Source organism: Dendronephthya gigantea, unplaced genomic scaffold (genome assembly GCF_004324835.1).
Source record: "Dendronephthya gigantea isolate DGI-Jeju-01 unplaced genomic scaffold, DenGig_1.0 000616F, whole genome shotgun sequence".
NCBI classification, from domain to species: Eukaryota; Metazoa; Cnidaria; class Anthozoa; order Malacalcyonacea; family Nephtheidae; genus Dendronephthya; species Dendronephthya gigantea.
This window is the reverse complement of record NW_021163626.1, coordinates 3153-23958: the sequence shown is the minus strand read 5'-3', so window position 1 is coordinate 23958 and position 20806 is coordinate 3153. Positions and strand designations below refer to the sequence as shown.

Below are 20806 nucleotides of genomic sequence, written 5' to 3'. Positions count from 1 at the left end.
GCTTGAATTTGAAGTGTGTATAATACCACACGAAATTAAGACCCTTTAAAACCTCTAGAATATTCCTGCACCGTGTGAAGTGCCTAAAATCATCTGTTGATATTTATTTAGAACTTCACTTTAGGAAGCTGATGAAGAAACCGCGGCAAAAATACAAGATTTGGCGCTTGCCAAGGGCGCTCTACCAAAACGCTTACGCATGGCCATGATTACGCAAAGCACTGATAGACGTTCGCTACTGAACAGGTGCGAATTAGTGTGATAAATTAACAAATTGTTGCAGATGTATAGCCTCGATTCCATCCGGAGGACCTGAGTTGTATTTTAGCAACATTCTTAGATTCATCTAAAACTTGTGATTTTATAATCCTCTATATACTAGCCATCTGTAAATAGTTCAATTGAGACTAACAAGCATACTCCATAAGTAATTTATAATCTTTATTGTTGGCATATAGGCAATTGAGTGGACATCTAGTGGCTCTCTGGACAACTGGTCATCCAAGAGCAATGGCATTACTTGTGAGAATAATGTTCGTATTAAAGCAGTTATAGTTTTTAATGTCTAAAATATACAATAAAGTTTAAATGCGGGATTTCCTGTTCGTAAGTTTTGGTTCATAAACGATTATGTAATAAATTTGAATACGATTTTCACAGCCTGCTGGTTTGCTCTATTACCTTGAAAGCCCTGACGAGGTAGGAAATCTTTGAGAATTTTTTGCGAGGGCCATTATTTACATAAACCCATTCCAGTGGTTCTGACTAACCAATCATAATAGTGACTAAGTGGTATCAACTGCTTTGGTAACTAAACTCCATCATTCATCCTTATACTGTGCCAACTGCCCCACTGACGAAATAATTACATAGTAATTCATTCAGAAGTGTAAAACCTTTTTGTAAAGAAGCAATTTTGTTGGAAAGTTTTTATCTTTCCTTCAGCCACCGGAGACTAAAGAAGATCATTTATCAATTCGTGACAATGTAAAGCTTGCAGAGTACGTTTTAAAGGAACAATCGTGTTCCAAAATTTCATGATGCATGCTTGTATGTACGTATAAGCCTGTTATTTCACGCGCTATACTTGTCTGTTACAGCTCAGGAAAAGCGAGTGGAACGTCAAGGAATCAACTTGAAGGATATCTCTCGCATTGGAGGACAAAAATAGGATTCAAAGCCAGGAAAGATGTGAGAATTTAAATCCAGTTGTTTTATTACAAGTAAGTGTTCATATTAAGAAAATGGGAAATGTTCTAGTCGTTTGAAAGGAAAAAGCAATGGTATTTAAACGGATCTTTTTTACAGATTCAGTCAAGATCTGACAGCGTACAACCTGATTTGGAATTACAAGGTGAGTCTCGAAGTTAAAGTTAGTTTCCATTGAAAATATAGGAAATGAAAAGGTAATGGAGAATTTCCTGTCGCTATGAGTATAACAAGACAATTCAATAGTCCTGACCTCTTTCTCTAAACTGTTGTCGTAAAAGAGTATGAAAAAATTTCTTTTGTTTTCAATGTGACAGACGCGAGAGGAACTTCTGGGGCTCTCGAATCTGAGATGCGCAAATTTGCAATGGAAAAAGACCTGAGTGGAAACTACGTTGTTTTTGGAATCACCTTTAGTTTGAAGTCCTGCATGAATGTTTAGCTGATCAACTGAAAATAGGTTAGTGATAAGCCTTATACTGCTCTAGCTTTTTAACAGTTCTTCTTAAAGCGCCCCCCCTATCCCTCGATCGCAATCAAACTCAGTAACGTATCTCTCCTATCAGGCGACTATTATTTGAGAGTCTTGTTGGAACAAAACGACGGGGAGACGCCGATAACAAATGTGTGAGTCCACGACATTTATCTATCAGGATTTGCAAATATTCAAACTACTGTCTTGCTTCCCGCGTCATAAAAACGATTCCAGATACCTAATATATAATATACCTCAGCGTCTTATTCTCTATATTGCTGCACAGTTCACACAATGTTATTAGTCCTGCAGTATGTAGTAGAGAAGTATAGAATCATGGATGAAACAATTCATGATTCGATCGAATTTTCTATTTTGTTTTCAGGCTCGAGTTGTTTAACGATCTGTACTACAGACTGCGATTGACAACTAAACCAACTATGAAAGCAATGTGCTTTCCGGTGAGGATGTCGTTTAGCGCGAGTCTAGCCATGTGTAGTCTTCGAAGAATGAATGAAACAAGTTGGAATATTTTATTCACACGCGAAGACTAAAGTTTATGGAAAATGTCAGGAAGAGATTGGCGCTTTTAATGACACCAAGCTAAGGATCATCTGTTATTGATCCAGTTTTACTACAGGAGCCTGAACTTAACTAACTTTATTCATACTGTTTCGTATTTTTAGCCCTTACATGAAAATGGCATCACCAACAGGGATTCGAAGGTAAGCGCGTGCTTATTTATTTATAACTACTGTCTTTATATCCTAAACTTTAACGACCATAATTTAACTTTTTCATCTCTAGCAACAAAATGTTTTACTGTGTTCCTCGGATGACGAAACGCTTATAAAGGTTTGTGTCGGTTGTGTATTGAACTTAATCTCAATTCAGAGTTTTGTCCGTGATTTCGTTTTACGAAAGCAGAGCGCATTCTGCGAACGTTTTCACATGGAAATGATGTGATGCATATAACGTGAGAGGGTAATCTGTAGGAGCCTTGCTTATTAATCCAGCTAACCCTGACTAATCCATTTATTTTGTAATGAGCGAATTTTTGCCCGTCGGAACTATAGGATATAGAGTAGCTCTTCACCCACTAATTATAAATACGGCGACTTTGAGTGAAATCGCTCCGACAACATCTTTTATGCCAAAGTCAATTTGAATGCATTGGTCCTGGTAATTTTTCCGTGCAGATCAAGAAGCTGCCTCATTTAAGCGACCATGTCCTGTCGACTTATCCGCATTCCGAACAACTTTTGCTATTATCTGGGATGTTATGTGTCTTCAGTACGGGGGGCAATAATTAGTATCAATTATTCTATCTTCCGGCACCAAAACACCATCGAAACAATCATCAACAAAAATGAAACGATAATGCAGATAATTGTGCCATATATGGGGCCTCCAGAATTGAAACCAGTCGAAGTACAACGTTATTTCAATTGATTTTGTGAAATCTTTACTAGGGGTTAACTTCGAATTTTATCACATTCCCATATAGGGGAATTACTGAATAAAAAAATAATGTCCAACAGTCTTAATATGACATAATAATAAACTGAACATATACCATGTAGCCTGCAATATTTACCTTGCTTGGTATGTCAGTCAATCAAATCCATGTATGGCACAGCAATGGATGGAGGTGTAGTCAGTGAATAGATAAAGGTAATAATTGTTAGCGACTCTTGGGTTGCCATAATTTATTTGATCTAAAATTGAGAAACAAGGAACAAGTAAATTAATATATTATTGTCCATAGTTGTGAGGCTATCAGCATTGTGATATTCCAGGTTCGTGCGTACCGCTACCATGGGACAACATACCTTAGCGAACAAATAGTACTTCAGTGAATTGCTAGAACATACCTGAAGAACCGCCATAAACTTCAATTCTCAAAGATATGTTGCCATATCAATTCTGCTCTATATGCAATAGAATCTACAATTGAGATTACAAGAACATCACTTTCACACAATTGAAACTATAATTGTATATGAATCACAAGGCCCTATACTGTGTAGTAACAGCATGTATTTTGTGACTTCTATAACAAAAAGAATATACAGAACAAAATGCAGGCTGTTTTCTTTCATATTCACATAATACCCCCAACCCCTGTATATTGGTAAATGGCAATTACATAATAGGAAAGAGAGAAAAATAAATCTATTTTTAATAACATCAGTGTAAAATGAATGACATATGGAACTGTACAGCAAAATATTGTGTAGGCATAATTCTTGTCATGCCTTCCATCACCAGATATCATGAAATTATCTCGGTTTTTTAATGTTTAAATTAATACGTCTAATTTAGAAAGCACAAAAATACCACCAAAATATAGCTGAAGAAAAATACTTTAACCCAATCGCTTCTGTTTTAATCCAGAAATTAATCAATATTGCTGTTAACCTGACACTGCAGTGCAGCTCTAAAAATTATATCAAATTATACTGGATTACAAACGAAAATATAACTCGCCTTTGGAATTTCGTTATTTTCTTTTTTATTTTTATCCTGTCGTCTTTTAACCGTTACATGTAAACTGTAAAGGCTTTAGCTATCTTTTCTGATAGTTTTTAAGTCAGGATGGGCAGAAAAACTCGAAAAATATAGCTTTTTTTATTTGTTATTGTGTATAGCGAGGCGTTGCTCAGCGGCACGCACATGTGGTTGTCACATGAGGTTAAAGGTGTCAAAAACGTAAGGTTGCCTACCCCGTTGGAGTAAAATAAGCCCGGTAATCGATTTCCGAAGTAAAATTGTCCCTAGAAGTCATAATTGTAAAATTTTCGCCAATATGGTGATAATTATATGCACATTTCCAGTTTCCATTTGTAAACACGTTTGTTGGAAATATCACTACAAATCACCAAAGCGACTGTATTTCAAGTAAAATAGATGAAAATATTGGTGCCAATGTATACTAGAAATATTTGGAGGTTTTTAGGCGAGATTTTTGGAAGGCTTTCCGTATTTTCGCTTCTCTAAAATTCAATTTAAAAAGTAATAGTTCGGCAATAAATTTCTTGCCTTATAGGAAAGCTTTTGAAATGAACTAAATTTATACAAATAGGTAAATGTTTTTTCTTTGAGATAACACAATTTCTAGTTGATTTTATAAAATACTTCCAGATAAAATCAACATTATCTGTGTGCGCGCTTTACGAGCAGACAGCAATGAGTTTAGTGGTCTCATATTTATTAAAATGGGTTGAGTATTCGCACAGTAATCACATGCTTAAATCAGCTTACCACTTTGAAATATCCTCTGATCGGACGTCTAACTGAGAGGGTCCCTTAAACATCGAGAATACTTCATTAACAAGTGCCGCATCCTGTCCTGTTTGAGAAGTTATGAGAACTTTTTCTTGGGTATTGTTTACTCCTTACTCTGTTGGAAGTTCCATTCTGTTGTATGAGAACAACACTTGTATTTGGTTTGGTGAAAGGATGCAGATTGTCCGTTGGATGTTGTGCTTATGTATTAGAGACTGACCACATTAGATATCAGCGCAAAATTGACACATTCATGGGACTCGAACCCAATCTCCTAAAAAGGAGTATCCGAAATGTGTTCTTTGTGTGGCCAGGAAAAAGCGAGAGCTACAGGGCAACTCGCAAACCGACTGGCAGACAATACGAACGTACAACACAAAACACACAACCGACGACACAACATCCAACAACCCACAACCCACTAACTCTGTAGCTGAAACGACAAAAAATATGGTGAGTTGTTCCTAGAAAAGGAAGCATTTACAATTAGCTGAAGGCAATTGCGGCTAGGGGTTTAACTGACGGCATGGATATGGGGTGGCTTCTTAGGGTTGGATACTGAAACTAAACTACGATCGTCTTTGTCTGAAAAACACAAAAAAAATTATTAGTAGCTCCCTAGAAAACGAAGAGCAAAACACAGTTAGACAAGCAGTGAGCCGTGTTTCCAGATACGGGGACAGAGATTCTTAGCTAACAGAGTGGCCACGGGGATCTACTTCTATTAAAAAAATAATTACACATACCTTGATCCTACCTAAAGAAAGAACTAACTTACCTGAAGAAAACGGTCCCAGACGGCCCTGTTTTAAAGCCTGTAGGCTCTTGCATAATTCAGCAAAATTAAGACAACTTGATTGGTTATTTCTGTGCACAGGTCAATTTGTCATTGGTCAATTTTTGTACTCCATGATTGGTTCAATAAAAACCAATCAGATTGGTTAATCTATATTCAAATTTTGATCCCGTTTCTTTGATATTTGCAAGGTGATTGCACAACAAATGTTCGATTTCACACGTTTTGGAGCATATTCCAAGCCAATGTATCACAGTATGTGTGTATTTGTTCGATTATTTCTCTCATGAAGTTCACAAAAAAATACAGTTCAATCATTATTAAAAGGCTTTATTTCCCCACCAGCTTTAGAACCCCATCGAGCAGGAAAGTCGGAATTTAAAAGGCAAGTAAATCTTTCAAACTGTTGTAGCATTTGAATTATGTGGTACATTTAATCACGGAACCTTTCAGAATATTGTCGAATTGGGCATGGCCTGGAATAATAGTATATATAACAAACTGACAAAATCGCAAATGTAGTAAATTTCAAGGCTAAATATTGCAAATTCCAGTCGAAATATGGCGTTTTACCGCCATGCATACATAGCTATTCACAGGTATGATATTCACGCGTTTTATATATTCAATATTACACATCAAAGCGGCCTAATCCTTAGGATATTGGCCAAAAATGTAAACGAAAACCGGTTGCAGTGGTTTAGTTCAAATATACAGTACTATTTTATATATATAGCGTCAAAATCGAGCCTTTAGAAGATTTTTGCCGATTTTTTATATAAACATACCGGATGATATGAATTATCGCATCACCGGCAATAATATTTCACAATAATAAAAATATGGAAAACAAATTCGGGCAAAAAGCCGAAATTCTGACCTAGTTCCGATTCGAGCTTGTCTTAAGCACGTGCTTACCAACGATTATCGCTTAGCACTTATGAAATGCTATTTCTTCGATTCTTTTGCACATCCTAGCCCAAGAATTACTTAAAATTACAACAGATTGACAACATGTAAAATTGGGACATTTCGAAGACAACAGAGTACCAAAAAAGATGAAAGATATGGAATTTCTAAAATATATCTTGCTATGGGTGAGTAATTTGAGATAACAAAGCAACGTATTATTTTGATTATTGTTTTTACTTATAAAAAAATGCAGGTTATAACTATATGCTGGTTGGAATATACTATTCAAATAATCATTTCAACTGCTATTGTTTAGTGGTATTCCGGGGTCTTTAGCCCAAATATTTCTGAGATATTTAATGTCTTGCTTCTGTGCAACATTATTGTCAGGAGTAATAGCCTATTTTGCTGTACAGTTCCATTTATCATACACTGGTGTTATATAAAATATAATTTTTTTATTCTCCCTTTCCTATTATGTAATTGCAGAACGAATATTCAATATATTAGTGTACCACATAAAAACTCATTATGACAATCGTAGCGGACGTCTATTGCATCGGAGATACGAATTGTGGTAAGCCAAATTCAATGTTATTTCTCGCGATTTTTCCATGATGTCTTACATTGTGGTTTTTTAAACATTCTTCAATGTTTCCTCAGTCTGCGAGCTGAGAACTAGGCCTTGGCTTAATTCAAGTTGAAAAACCGGTTTAACCTTTGCAGTCATCTTGAAATTTTAGCCCATTTGCGTTTAAAACGTTCGCATAAAAAAAGTATTTATAAATTTTCGACCTGTATTTTTACAAACTTTAATTTTTTGTGTGTTCTCGTTTTTTTTCAACTTGAATTACACTTTGACTTTACCCCGCGGATGCTTGACAAGCACACGTCGTTTGTTTATTTTTTTGACCAATCAGATTCGTTCTTCAAACCGCATTTTATATCTCGCATGGTTCCACGATATTTTTCGGCAAATAGGCAAAAGTTTTGTACATTTTTTGTGCATTTTCATTTGCTTTTTAAAATATTTTTAATGGAATATTTATTGTTCGAGTATCTAAAATGTATTTGTGATAATTTATTTGAGGGATTCTCGTTGTTTTGATATGAAATTTTGCGAGTGAAATTCGTATGTATGTTTATATTATTACAAGAGTTTCCATCCTTCTCAATAACTATATATTTATATGCTTCGCGATCACTGACGTTACTGAACTTGCAACCGTAACTGGACTATTTACTTTTTCTTTCAACAATATTTATTGGGGTTCCTATGCTCAGTGGTCATAATATTAGACCAATTAGACTGGCGTACACGCGCGAGGCGCAAGCGCCGCGAGAAGGAAAACATGTCTGGGCAAGGGCTGCCTATATGTATAAACCTAAATGGACCAATTACCGTAAAATCGTTGTGTGTGTGCCCGAATTAAAGCAGGGACTTTTGCCTGGTCCGTTAACTTACCTGTTGATATAACGTGCGCGGATTGCGAGAAACGGAAGAAATATTGGTCACAAATAAAACTAATGTTCTTCCAAGGCCAGTTTTAACCAGTAATTCTGAGGTTACAACTAATATTTGAAGTTTGTGCTTAATATTACCTTCAAACGCAGATTTTAGCCTTGTAATTTGTAATAAAAGGATCTGTAATTTGTGCTTCATACAGATACCTTTCATACAGAGTTTAGCCTTATTCTAGACAAACAGTGCAGGCGAGTGTGAGGTGATTTCAGCACCTCTCTGGTTATAGAAGTGCAGTTGTTGAACGACTCCTGCACAATGGAGCGTCAAGAAGATGGTTGCTTGGCAATGGGTTGATCACGGTTACAGTCAACAACCGGGAAACTTCGAACATGTCATGCGCATATTGTTCGGCAGGAAAAGTGTTTGTGGGAGATGATTCACTGCAGAAGGGCACGGAGCCTGAGGTTTTAAAAGTTGAGCTTAAGAGAAACAAAAACAAGGCCTCAATTAGTCAGGTAAGGAAAATGCTTTGAGTATCATTGTTTAAATTCGCATACGCTGTTTGCCCAGCGTATTCATGCTTAAACAACAAAATATATTTGCAAGAGCGACCAAGTTTTAATATTCTTCTAGTGAAAGCTCTTAGTAACGTATTTGACATTTCCAGGCTTGTTCAACTGATAGCAAAGCTCGTGCAAATGATTCTAGCCAGGTGTCAAACACAAAATTCGATACGAAAGCAACTGACCTTCTTACCCGCGATTTAAAGGCCACTGGTACCGTAGGCTCAGTACAGAAATCTTGTGACTCAAGCAATGGGTGCAGTTGCGTTGGTAAAGGATGGGTTCAGATTGTGGTTCGAAGACCAACCAGAGATACTTCGTGGATTTTGAGACTACAAAGTCGGCCGAAACTCGATGAAACACAAACTTCACTACCAGCGATGGGAAAGACAGGGATTTATGAAAGTTTAATTTCAAAACAATCCTTTGGTAAGCCCATTTATTTTCTCAAACCTTCCCAACCTTCAATTGTGCCAGGCGTCACTAGAGTTGTCGATGGGGAAAACTTTGTTGAAGTTTGCAAGTCAAAAGGCAAGCCGATTCTATCGCTACAAAAATTTTTAGAGTTTGCGTTTTTATTCTAAAATCCATTTTACTTCACATATTTCTTTAGTTGTTCAGTTATATTGACAAGCAATTGCTTTTGACTTTCAGGAGCGATTTATTACTATATCGACAATGGCTTGATTGGTGAAGGTGGATTTGGTGGAGTATTCAAGGGTGATGCCATAAAAAGAACTAAAAAAACACCGGTAATTCTCACACAATGTCTCTGCTTCAAAAAACAAGCATTTTCCTTGGCATTATTGGCCATATTGCCCTGCTTCTGGGATGAATTAAGATTCCAAAAATCTTATTAGGTTGCCAGCCGTTGCGTTGATTTTTCAGGAAAACCATCTGGTTTTTCATTTACCAAGAGATCGATTTTGCAATTTTTACATTTGAGACAAAGGGATTAAGGTAAACATTGACATTTCGTTGCCGTTAATATTAAAAGTGTTCAAATTTCTGGCACAATGGCACTCAATAAGTACTTTATTGGTGCCAGGCGAAGAAAGTCAGCATAATGTTCCTTTATCCTTGAGTTATTATTGTCTTGATGATGACACTAATAATGCTGTCATTGCTGTGGCTATATTGCTAGCCTTGTTAATTCATTATTTTTGTCCTTTTAGATTAGAACAGAATTTTGCAACATTGCATGGGGAAAGACATGAGGGGACTCAATAAATAAATGAGAGACCAATGGTAACTGAGGAAATCTGATAATTAGGAAGTTTTAGATCAAAGAGGACATTATATTATAATAATGATTAGCCTAAATCTAGTTTTTCCATGAATACATACCATATTTTATGTGGTACTATCTGTAAAAGATACATGTATTCATATCATGCTAAATATATGTTCTTATGCCAGCCCATTGTTCTTTATGGATGACTCTGACATGGTATCAAAAGTCAAAAACTGTTCATCACCTGGACTATTGGCAGCCGGATGACTTAAAGAGATAAGCTCTGTTGAACATTTTGATTGCATAAAAAAACGGTAGTAATATAATTTTATATATTGTAACATTATTATTGCTTCAACATGCTTGCTTGTAACTCATCCATGCTATGAAAATTGTTATCCATACCTATAAATTTTGCTATATGGTACAACTTATTTGTATACTTGCTAAAATTTGTTGTAATCACCTATATAGGTATTTATATGCATATGTTTCTTTTGACTCTTTAGTGTGACGGCATGCTTAACTTAATAGTACATTTTTTAAATGTTTGTAAATAATACCTATAGATAATGAAATGTAGTGAAATCATGTAAGCCAACATTTTTTGTCGTGTTTGTTTTGTAATACAGATATGAAACTGAAGCCAAATCGAGTCACACGTTTTTTTGCCCAATGTGCGCATGACGTAACTTGCTTGGCAAGTGTCATGTTGAAATTTAATAAGTAGATCGATAGAAAATCGAATTATTGACAAACAAATGCTGATTTAAACAAAACCTTTAAGGCGATGTCTATTTTTTGTTATTTTAACCTACACATCAGTTTTTCCCTGACGAAAATGTTCTATAGAATCCTATAGAATATGCTATAACATATTCTAAATCCCATAGAATATTGTATAGGACTTCTTATCCTATAGCATATTCCATTGCCATATTCTATAGAATTTAGAGATGCTATAGAATATTCTATTGCACATTCACAGTAAAATATATTCTATAGAACATGCTGTACACAATATTCTATAGAATTTAGAGATGCTATAGAATATTCTATTGCACATTCACATTAAATATCCAATAATATGTTCTATAGAACATGCTGTACACAATATTCTATAGAATATATGTTATACAGAATGAGACCTTTATGCAATTTAAAATATAACATTTTTAGTACACTATTCATTGGTCGAGAATTATATTCGCATTTTTTGTAAGGTTCTCTCAACATACTTTTGAAGTCTTAAAGTTAAAATTCTCAGCAGAAATCATTCGTTTTGTAAAGACAAATCACGAATATTTCACACATATGACATATCTCATATCTGTTTCATAATATGCCCGTTCGCAGGTTAGATGGCGGGCGTTTTGCCCAAACAAGGCCGCAAGGTTATGTGGGACTTGTTTAACCGCCACGCATTATTTTCAAATTTTGAGCGCGTCTTTGTATGTAGTTTGTCATCCGTTGATTCAACCTTTGTAACTGATACTGGTAGAATTTAGTGCGTTTTTCTTTCGTATTTTAACATAAAATACGCATTCTTTGAATTTGTCAAAGAGGAATCATAGGAGGGTGGTGAAACGCGCTGTAGTATGCGAGAAGAATCAGAAGATATGGATAATTTCGTGAATGCCTGAAAGGTGACTAGGATCGTGAGAAAGAAAGGCCATGGCAATGAGAAATTTCTAAAGTTAAGAAAATAATCAAAAGTTTATTGACCCATCTATACAACAACATGTGTAGCTAAAGTATTGGAATTCAGTGGTGAGTGTGTTTCGTATATGCTATAAATGCTATATGTTTGTATAGGCAACATATGTTCTGTATACCATTATAATTAATCTCATAAATTTTTATTCACCTTTAGATTAAACTTTTTATTTGAACATTTTATTTACACCTTTTATTTATACCACTATAAATAGAGCCATTCCAACTAAAAATTATTTCTGTCAAGACATTTGCACTAGCTCTAGATAAATTTTATATATCATTAAAATTGAATTAAATATAAGCTAGGCCTCAAGTGTTTAATTGTGTGTTTACTGTTAAAATTTACAGATTTCCTTTTGTCCAAGCATCACACTAACCAAAGGTCAAAATGGAGCTCTATTAAAGCAATATTAAATGTGAAAGGTTTTGTTTATGCAGTGCCGTGGATGCAAGAACAACTTTGCTCTCATTCCATCACTGGAAAGGCTTCAAATGCCTAGCTTAATTCAAAGAAAAGGATGCAAAACCAGAGCCAGAGAAAGTTAAGAGTATGTATGGTAAGCAGTATAATTAATTGTTAGTAATTATGTCTGGTCTAAGTTAATATATCTTTTATACATATCTTGGTTCAGTTATTGATGAGTTTTACCTTTTGTAGCTGTGTCTAAAGTATGGTGCAAAAAGGTTTGAGGGAAAAGAGGCTGACATATGACAAGTTATGGCACCAAAGATTAATAATATTGTGCAAGTTGAGAAAACCAAGTTGAAAGCATCTGGACATCAGTAACTATATGACATTCCATTTTCTACTATTTACATGTTCTGTACATGTAAATATATTTAATATAATAGCCTAGTTATATTTTTGCTATTTTCTTGCACAGTCATTTTATTTGGTGGGAAAACTGCAGTATGGTAATAATTTTATCTAGAAAATATTGAATAAATTTATACATTCATAAAAAACCAAGCTAAAATATTTCAATTTGAGTGACACCATATTGTTTTTAATTACTTAGAGCATAATATTTCAATTGAATCCTCTTCAAAATGTGTGAAATGTATATAATTTTCACTTAACTACCATTTAAGCTAAACAGCCTTCAAACAACCGGCTGCAGTTGTTTTATCCACAAAACAAAATGATTATTTGACAGACTTAATTACCAGAACTAGAGTTCTACATGCAGATTAAAGTTATATGGACACTTATAGGACTTGTTTTTATTCTTTGTTGTATAATATATGTATTTCAATTTCTTTAATCTCTAGATTTATTTATATGTAATTTAAGCAAGGGATTTTCATTAAATCTTTGCATCAATTGAACGTTAAGTAAATAAATTTGTTACATATATTTGGGAATATTTTATTTGTTTGTATATCTCACTCTTGGTAGAAAGAAGTTTTGATTATGTTGTTATAAAGTGATATATTTCAAAGTCGAAAAATGGACGAATGTTGAATATACCATTTATCATCCAATAGCATATTTAATAGATTATCCTATAAAATATACTATAGAATACATATTCTATGGAGCATTTTATCACATATTCAATAGGATCATTAATGGAATATTCCATAGATTGAAAATATTTTATGGAACATTTCATATAGGATGTCATAGAATATGTGTTAGAATGTTCCATAGAATACCAGTATTCTATAGAACATTCTAATGAATGTTCTGAAGGATATTCTATTGAATATTCTATAAAACATGGCATATGTTATAGAATATTCTATTAAAGGTGCTATAGAACATGTTGTAGAACGTTCCATAGAATAGGTTCCAAAATCCCTTAGAATATTCTATAGGATATTCAGTAGAGAATTTTAATGGAATATTCTATAGAACATTTTTGTAAGGGTTACATCGTCTTATTTAACACCCGAAGTTTGTGTGGTTTAGTTTTTGCACTTTTGGCGCTAGCATTGGAGCGACTAAATAGCATAAGCTATATAATCATACGAAGTATACAAAATGCGACTTGAAAATATTTATTTCTACATATGCTGTGACAGGAAAATCTATGTACAAGAATGTATAAAATGTCTAGTGTACTTAACGTCCTTCAAAAGTTTTTGTCCTAAGGCTTGCCGACCAGAGCAGTTTCCATTTGCCACACCAGCAATGTACTCCATGTTTAGTGGATAAAATAAGGTTGAGTGCTCTTCGATAGGATAACATTTGCCCTCCACCGCAATCATCAAAGTTTGAACGTCTGAAATGTCTTCTGAATCATTATCCTGATCTATGGAATCAACAACCTTTAATAAGAAACCAATGTTTTTTAGAAGGACTTTAAAAGTATTTAAAAAACAAAGTCAGCCCACAAAGGTTCTTACACTTACTGAACAAATCTTAAAAAAGAGAGACTGAGATTCTCCTACATTCTTCTTCAATAATTCCTTCAAAATCTAAGCAACTGTGCTCTGGATGTCTGTTAAAAAAATTGTTTATCAAGATAGATTATGTTAGATTATAAATAGGCATATTTCATGTAGCAATAGCCTGTATTGCTATAATACTATAATTTTGCCATTGGTTTGGGCAAATTATTATTAATTGCATGACTTACCTGATTTCCCAGTAATTGCTCTCTCCACTCTGTTTATAAGAACAAATGTAGTTTCTTGTTACATTTCTTGGCATAGTCCAAAATATTTTTCTCAATCAATGGATTGAAATTTGCCAATAATATCATGGATTAACTTGTGGTTTACTCTTTAAAATTCTGCTTTTACCTGAAAAAGAGATTAATAGAGTTTGCTAGATACATTGTGAAAGAAAATTCCTCTACTGGTAATTTAAAACCCATACTCTGTCAATTAACTAAAATATCAATGAGAATTTTATACAAAATATGGCAGGTAACTAAAAAGTAGCGAAGTAGCACACATGGGTATGTCGAACAAAGAAATTTGGCAGTCAATTATCAGCTTGGATAGTTTGTCAACAAGAATTATAGTACCTTATATCAATATTAAAGCTGTAAACTAAAAGCAAACTTACCTCTGTAACAAGCTAAAGTGCAGGATTTTTTCTTAAATTGTTTCTACCCCAGGCATTCTTATGCTCCATGAACCCTGTATCAGAAAAAATATATTTATTGATATGTTTAACAAGTCAGATCCATTTCTTAAAGTATCATAGAGGTGGTAAACATAAATAATCGTAAAGATTATGTACATCAACAAGGTTATCACTTACTCTTCCACCACAATTGAGTCAGCAAGGAAGGGATATTTCCAAATTATCATAGGTGAAATATTTTGTTTTTCTTCCATGGTTTGATAAATTAATTTTATACGCCTGATTGTTGACAGTAAATATCCCTCATTCCCTTGTGAACCAATGTTACGTAAATGCATCCACTGACCGAAATATAATAATGAGTAAGAGTCAGAATGGACGCATAATCGACATATTTGGGGATATAGTGTCGCGGCAACCAACCGTACAACGAGAGAAAGGCGAAATTTTAATTTGAAATTTCAAACATCGTCTCGCTTTGCCTTTTTTGGATTTATTAACAATCGTTTTTAGTTTTTTACGAATTTTAAGACAGTGTAAACTGAAAAGAGAGTAAATAATATACTTTATTAGAGATTTATAGAAAATTTCGTATTCATTGCAATAGAACTGTAAAACCATAGAACCGTAGAACAATGGAACCGTAGAATCCTGGAACTGTAGAACCCTGGAACCGTAGAACCATAGAACCATGGAACCATATAACCGTAGAACGGTAGAACCGTAGAACCGTAGAACCATAGAACCATAGAACCATAGAACCGTAGAACCATCAAACAATAAAACCATAAAACCGTAGAACCGTAGAACAATTTAATGGTAGCATTATATTATTAGTGCCGTATAATTATGCATTACATATTTATTTAATTATTACAATATATTTCGTTACTCGTAACACGGCCTTATAACCCTCATTAGTGATCTGCCACATAATATTTCATCAGTCCTTTCATCACGCGCCCGACGTCAAAGTTCACGAATCGGGTATGCGCCAAAGATCATAACGGAATTGCAATCGAATGTTTTCGATTTTGAGTAAGTGTAATAGTTCTGGATACTTTTGTACTTTCACACTCAAGTACTGCTCTGGTATATTAAATAATACCAGGTAATTGTAATATTTTTGTTATTACAAATTACAAGTTTTCTAACCGAGTATGTGACTTTAATACCTGAGTGTCAATGTTTGTCAAAGTCATTTAGATGTAAATTTTGATTAAGATGTCTTTTGCAACCTGGGCTTATCTGACGTGATATGTATCCTGACTTCCTATCTTCCACCATATTGATACAATATAATTGCTGCATGATCCTGGGTTTCAAATTGGAATTTGCTTGCAAATGCCTAACATATATAATAGCTCTTTGTTATGATAAACAACTATTAGAAAGTTTTGGCAAAATGTCAAGAATTCAGACCAACTCCAAAATAGAGGTTCTTTTGCTGATTTTCCTAACAAATGATGTTGAAATCAATCCTATGTCCTTTTAGGATTTTATTATCATTTCCATAATTTCATGCAAATTATTGTATGTAGGATTTCAACACCTGACAACTATCATTCTGTCTTTCTATGTATTTTGGCAACTGGAATATAACTGCAGCCATAAAGTTCTCAATCTAGTTTTGTCATTGCACATGTGAATGGTTGGTAACCACATGGAGTAAGTTATTAACTGACAAATTTTCAAAAATATTTTATTGGGCTTTCAAAGATTTTCTAAACATCTTGCCAAGCTTGAAGGCACCAACAGAAGTTATCATTGGTGGGAGAAAAGGTCAGTTGTCAATCTTGAGATAAAATAAAACTGACAACTGCTGGTAATTTGTAAAAAAACTGTTTTTGTTTTATAGACAAAGCAGGCAAAAGACTCAGAATATTACAATTTCTACTGAGCGCAGAGAAGACCTTATCACAGAGGCTTTAGTAAGGAAGTGTAATTTTTATTATTTCGTACCTTTGTTTTACTGTATTGTACAATCTGTCAATTAACCACTGATTATTATATTTTAAAAGTTCTACAAAGACTTTGCTGGTCATAAAAGTGGAAGTGATATGGTATGTTCGGGTTAATTATACCTCATTCCCTAAAATGAAACTATTCGCAATAAATTCAAAATCGTAATTCATCATAGTATCAATGCCCCCCCCTCCCCTCTGTCTTCAAAAAGTTAGGTCCATATTCCTTTTCTAATTTAATAAGTGGGTTCTTAGTAAAGTGATAAGCTAACTGAAGCTAACGTTTCGAAACTATTTCAACATCAACATATGCCATATTTTTGTGTAGAAGTTTAGTGGTTATAAATTACATTGCAGTGAACGAAAGGTTGCACTCATGTTAGAGGTACCACGGCGGGCACTGGCTGGAATAAATTCGCTCACGTAGATCGTGTCGGTCGCGACCCGCAATTTTTGGGAAACTGGGTTCGAGTTTTTTTAATACGGAAAAACAAGGAATTTCGATTTTATCTCCACTTTTACGCCTTCCCATAAGGCCTCTTTTTACTGTTCAGAAAATTGAGTCGATGAGCGAAGTAGAGCTGATCAAAATCTCCCGTTTGATACCAAATATGCAGAGAAAAGATTTAATTTGACCTACTTTTTACGTGCAAGTAGATACCCTATTTTGAAGAATTGTTTTGGTATTCACATTGAGTACACACAATGGTATGTTTGGCTTCATTAAACTTTGGGCAGCTACGTTGTTGTGCTTGTTCTTTGGCAAATACTTAACGCTTAGGTATTGTTCTTCGATCGTATGTTTTTTGTTTGGCAAGAAAGCGCTTATTTTCCTTGTATTTTGATGGATTTTATCATGTTTCTAGCATGGCTGCCTCAAGTGGTGTAAGGAAGAGGCGATACAACAGATTTCCTGTTGGGAAATATATGGTCTTGCAGAAGGAGAAATGGGACAATGTTTTAAAAGAAACAAAAGCTATTCAGGAAACAGATGTGCAATTAGCTCAGAAAGAGAAGGAACTTTGTTCAAAACGTGAGAGAATGAGACGAATAGATGCAAAATTTAGTGTATTTTTTTAAAAAATTGAGTTATATAAATATTAATTTGATTGTGCTTTGAATGTAGACCTGAGCAGCATGTTTCACGGACTGGTACTCTACTACACAGCCAGAAACGCCACAGACTTGTTGCAAGTTGTCAGTTTTACCGGCTTGTTTCAAGTTATCAACCGGTTGCAAAAAGCTGGTTAATTTCAACAAGTTGCGACAAGCCTGTGAAAATCAGTCTTGTTGCAACTTGTCATAATTAGCAGTCTTGATGCAACTTGTCAATCCCAAGCTTGACAAGTCTGATTGAACAACTTGCAGCAAGTCTGTTGTAACTTCTAACAGGTTTGTTGACAACTTGCATCAGGTCTGATGAGAACAACTTGCATCAAGTCTGTTGACGACTTGCAGCAAGTCTGTTGACAACTTGTAACAGCCCTGTCTGAACAAGCTGATGCAAGCCATGCGAACACATCAGATATCAGTTTGATACAACAAGTTGCAACAGGCCTGCAGCAGACTTGTTGCAACTTGGGTGTTTTTGGCTGTGTATATTATATTGGCTTTTGTATTTTTTTTCCTGCTGCACACATTCTAAATAAAATTCATAATTGCCTTCAGATTGAAAACCTTGATAAATATATTGAGGAAGGGGGTGATGTTATCAGTGAAGTGAATAGAGCAGGTAGAGCAGGTCATGGTAGTTCAGAGCCACCTAGGAAGAAAAGATTTATTTCGGAGAGATCAACCTCAATAAGAATGAGAAACCGCACTCAGTTTGGTGCAAATAGTACAGTTAGTCTAGCTACTTCAAGAAGGAGGAGTTCAGAGACATTTGAGGCAGCATGTCAGATTCATGGGGCTACTAATCACTCAAATTTACCAGGCCAAGTTGGTCTGTGTGACACAGCAATAACAAAATGTTCTGAAAAACTTTTAGTTAATGTTTTTTCAACAAATGTTAAAACAGTTAAAAGAGTAATTCCTAAGATATTACAGAAAGGTATAAATGATTATGAAAAGTCAAATGATAACATGACAAGAAGTATCGCTGTGTATTATAGTGGCGGTATAATGGGTAAAAGGAAGTATCGTAATGTTTATAGGGCAAGTAGTTACAAAAAGAGTAATGAAGCAAAGTCTCTTCGTATAAAAATCAATAACTGCCCTATTCCGAGACTGTTGCCTTACCATAAGCTTGCACATTATATTAAATCAATAGATATTGGTAAACTTTATTCCATTAGGGAAACACTTTGTGATGGTCTAGATGAAATTGACAAAGTTGATGGGGTGTATAGAAATATTCAGGAGATAGTTCTTATTCTTGCTAGATACTACTTAGTGTGTCGAAAGAGGTATGAGCTTGTATGCTTTAAGAAACAAACTTACACTTTCAATATTTCACTTGGAGGCGATGGGGCACCATTTGAAAAAGATGACACTTCGTGTTGCTGGTTAGTTAGTTTTCTTAATTTAGGCAGGAAAGTGCTAAGCAGCAATGAGAATTATCTATTGTTTGGAGCCAATTGTAAAGAGGATTGTGTGCCAGTGCGTCGGTTTCTACAAAAGTGCTTGAGTGATATTAGTGTTTTGGAGAAAAGTACCTTTCAGGTTGAGTGTGGTGGTGAGATGGTTAATGTAAGATTTCATGTCTCAGAAATGCCTAACGACATGAAGATGTTGGCATTCTTTGGTGGAGAACTATCAAACGCAGCCACTTTCTTTTCTACCTTTGCAAATGTAAGCACCCATAATATGAGTTCTCTTGCAGGTTCTTTCAGTTTTTCTGGGAAGGAAATGTGGAAGCCCTGGAAATATGAAGACAGGGTCTCTGCTGCAAACAAGGTTGAAGATTTTAAGAAAACTATGGCCAAAAAACCATTGGCACCAGCCACAGTAAGATCTAAGGTAACATCCTTCATTGCCCAGTTGAAAAGCCGCCAGGAATTTCAACCCATTGTTGGAAGGTTGATTGATCGGGCTCATGTAGACCCGCTTCACCTAAAAAACAATGCTTGTGCACTTACCCATAGGTTGTTGCTTTATGAAGTAATTGCAATGACAAAGCTTGGACAGAAGGTGAATTCTTTTGCTCAGGTTCCTTCAAACTCTCCATTTAAAATGTACATCCTTTCCATGCGTGAATGCAATTTATCAAGGTTAGCGAATAAGATCATCAAGTGGTTTGATGAAACTGGTGCTAATGGAAAAAGTTTTGAATATCGCTTCACTGGCAAGCAGTCAAGACTTTTTCTCCTGCATTTCATGAAATTAATTTCATATATTGAACCTATTTCTGAGCCTGGTAGGCAGAAAACTATTCTGCATATTCTTGCATACATTTGCCTTCTTCTTAGAGATTGTGTTTCGATATTCAGTCGAATAAATATTTCAAATGATGAGATAAAGAAGCTTACCAATCTCTGTCGAGACTATTTCCGGGCAAATGCTCTGTTCTTTCAAGTAAATCCCACTGTTTGGACAATAGGCAATATTGTTCCTGCCCATACCCAGTACATGAAGGACAAATATGACCTTGGCAACGGTATTAACTCAATGGAAGGAAGAGAGGCAAAACATGTCTTCATTGCAAAATACAGCAGGAATACCAATTTTGTTTCCAGATGGGAACAAATTTTCCGACATGAGTTTGTATCCTTAATCTGGCTCAGGGAGAGAGGTTTTAACCTTCCTAATGAGAGATCTGATCATTCTTGTGCCAAGTCATATATTCCCAAACAAGTAAGCTCTGGAGATTTGGCATACTGTTATTGTGGGTTGCAGAAGGTGTGCATGTCAGATGTTAAGTGTAGATTCTGTGCAGATAAGCTTAGGAGGTTGATTGTATCAAGTGTTTCCTCAGGGAAAAATCTTGTGTTTAAGTAGGTTTGATTAGCTTGGCCAACTTGGGTTACTCAACTGCCAGTGTTCTTGTGAATTATGTTCCAGCGGATGAAAACCTTAAACTGCTGGAGAACAGAACAGCAGCAGGGTAGCCAGGGCATGCGGCCAAACCTTTTGTGAACTTTTTGCTAATGTATTAATCTTTTTTATGAATTTGACTTGAAAAATAAATTTTTTATTAAATTAT

The 20806-nt window shown here is 34.9% G+C and overlaps 1 protein-coding gene and 1 long non-coding RNA gene across 2 annotated transcripts; both read left to right on the top strand.

Annotated features, from left to right (window-relative positions):
- Positions 1–1812: 1812 nt before the first annotated feature.
- LOC114544011 lies at positions 1813–2541 on the top strand. Its single transcript, XR_003690268.1, has 3 exons — positions 1813–1836; positions 2070–2409; positions 2492–2541. It is a non-coding gene; the product is annotated as an uncharacterized LOC114544011 (long non-coding RNA).
- A 13823-nt stretch (positions 2542–16364) lies between these two features.
- Positions 16365–20601, top strand: LOC114544010. Its single transcript, XM_028562766.1, has 6 exons — positions 16365–16369; positions 16560–16632; positions 16723–16764; positions 16994–17088; positions 17532–17733; positions 18334–20601. The coding sequence occupies exons 1-6, from the start codon at positions 16365–16367 to the stop codon at positions 20599–20601; spliced, it is 2685 nt and encodes an 894-aa protein (XP_028418567.1).
- Positions 20602–20806: the final 205 nt, after the last annotated feature.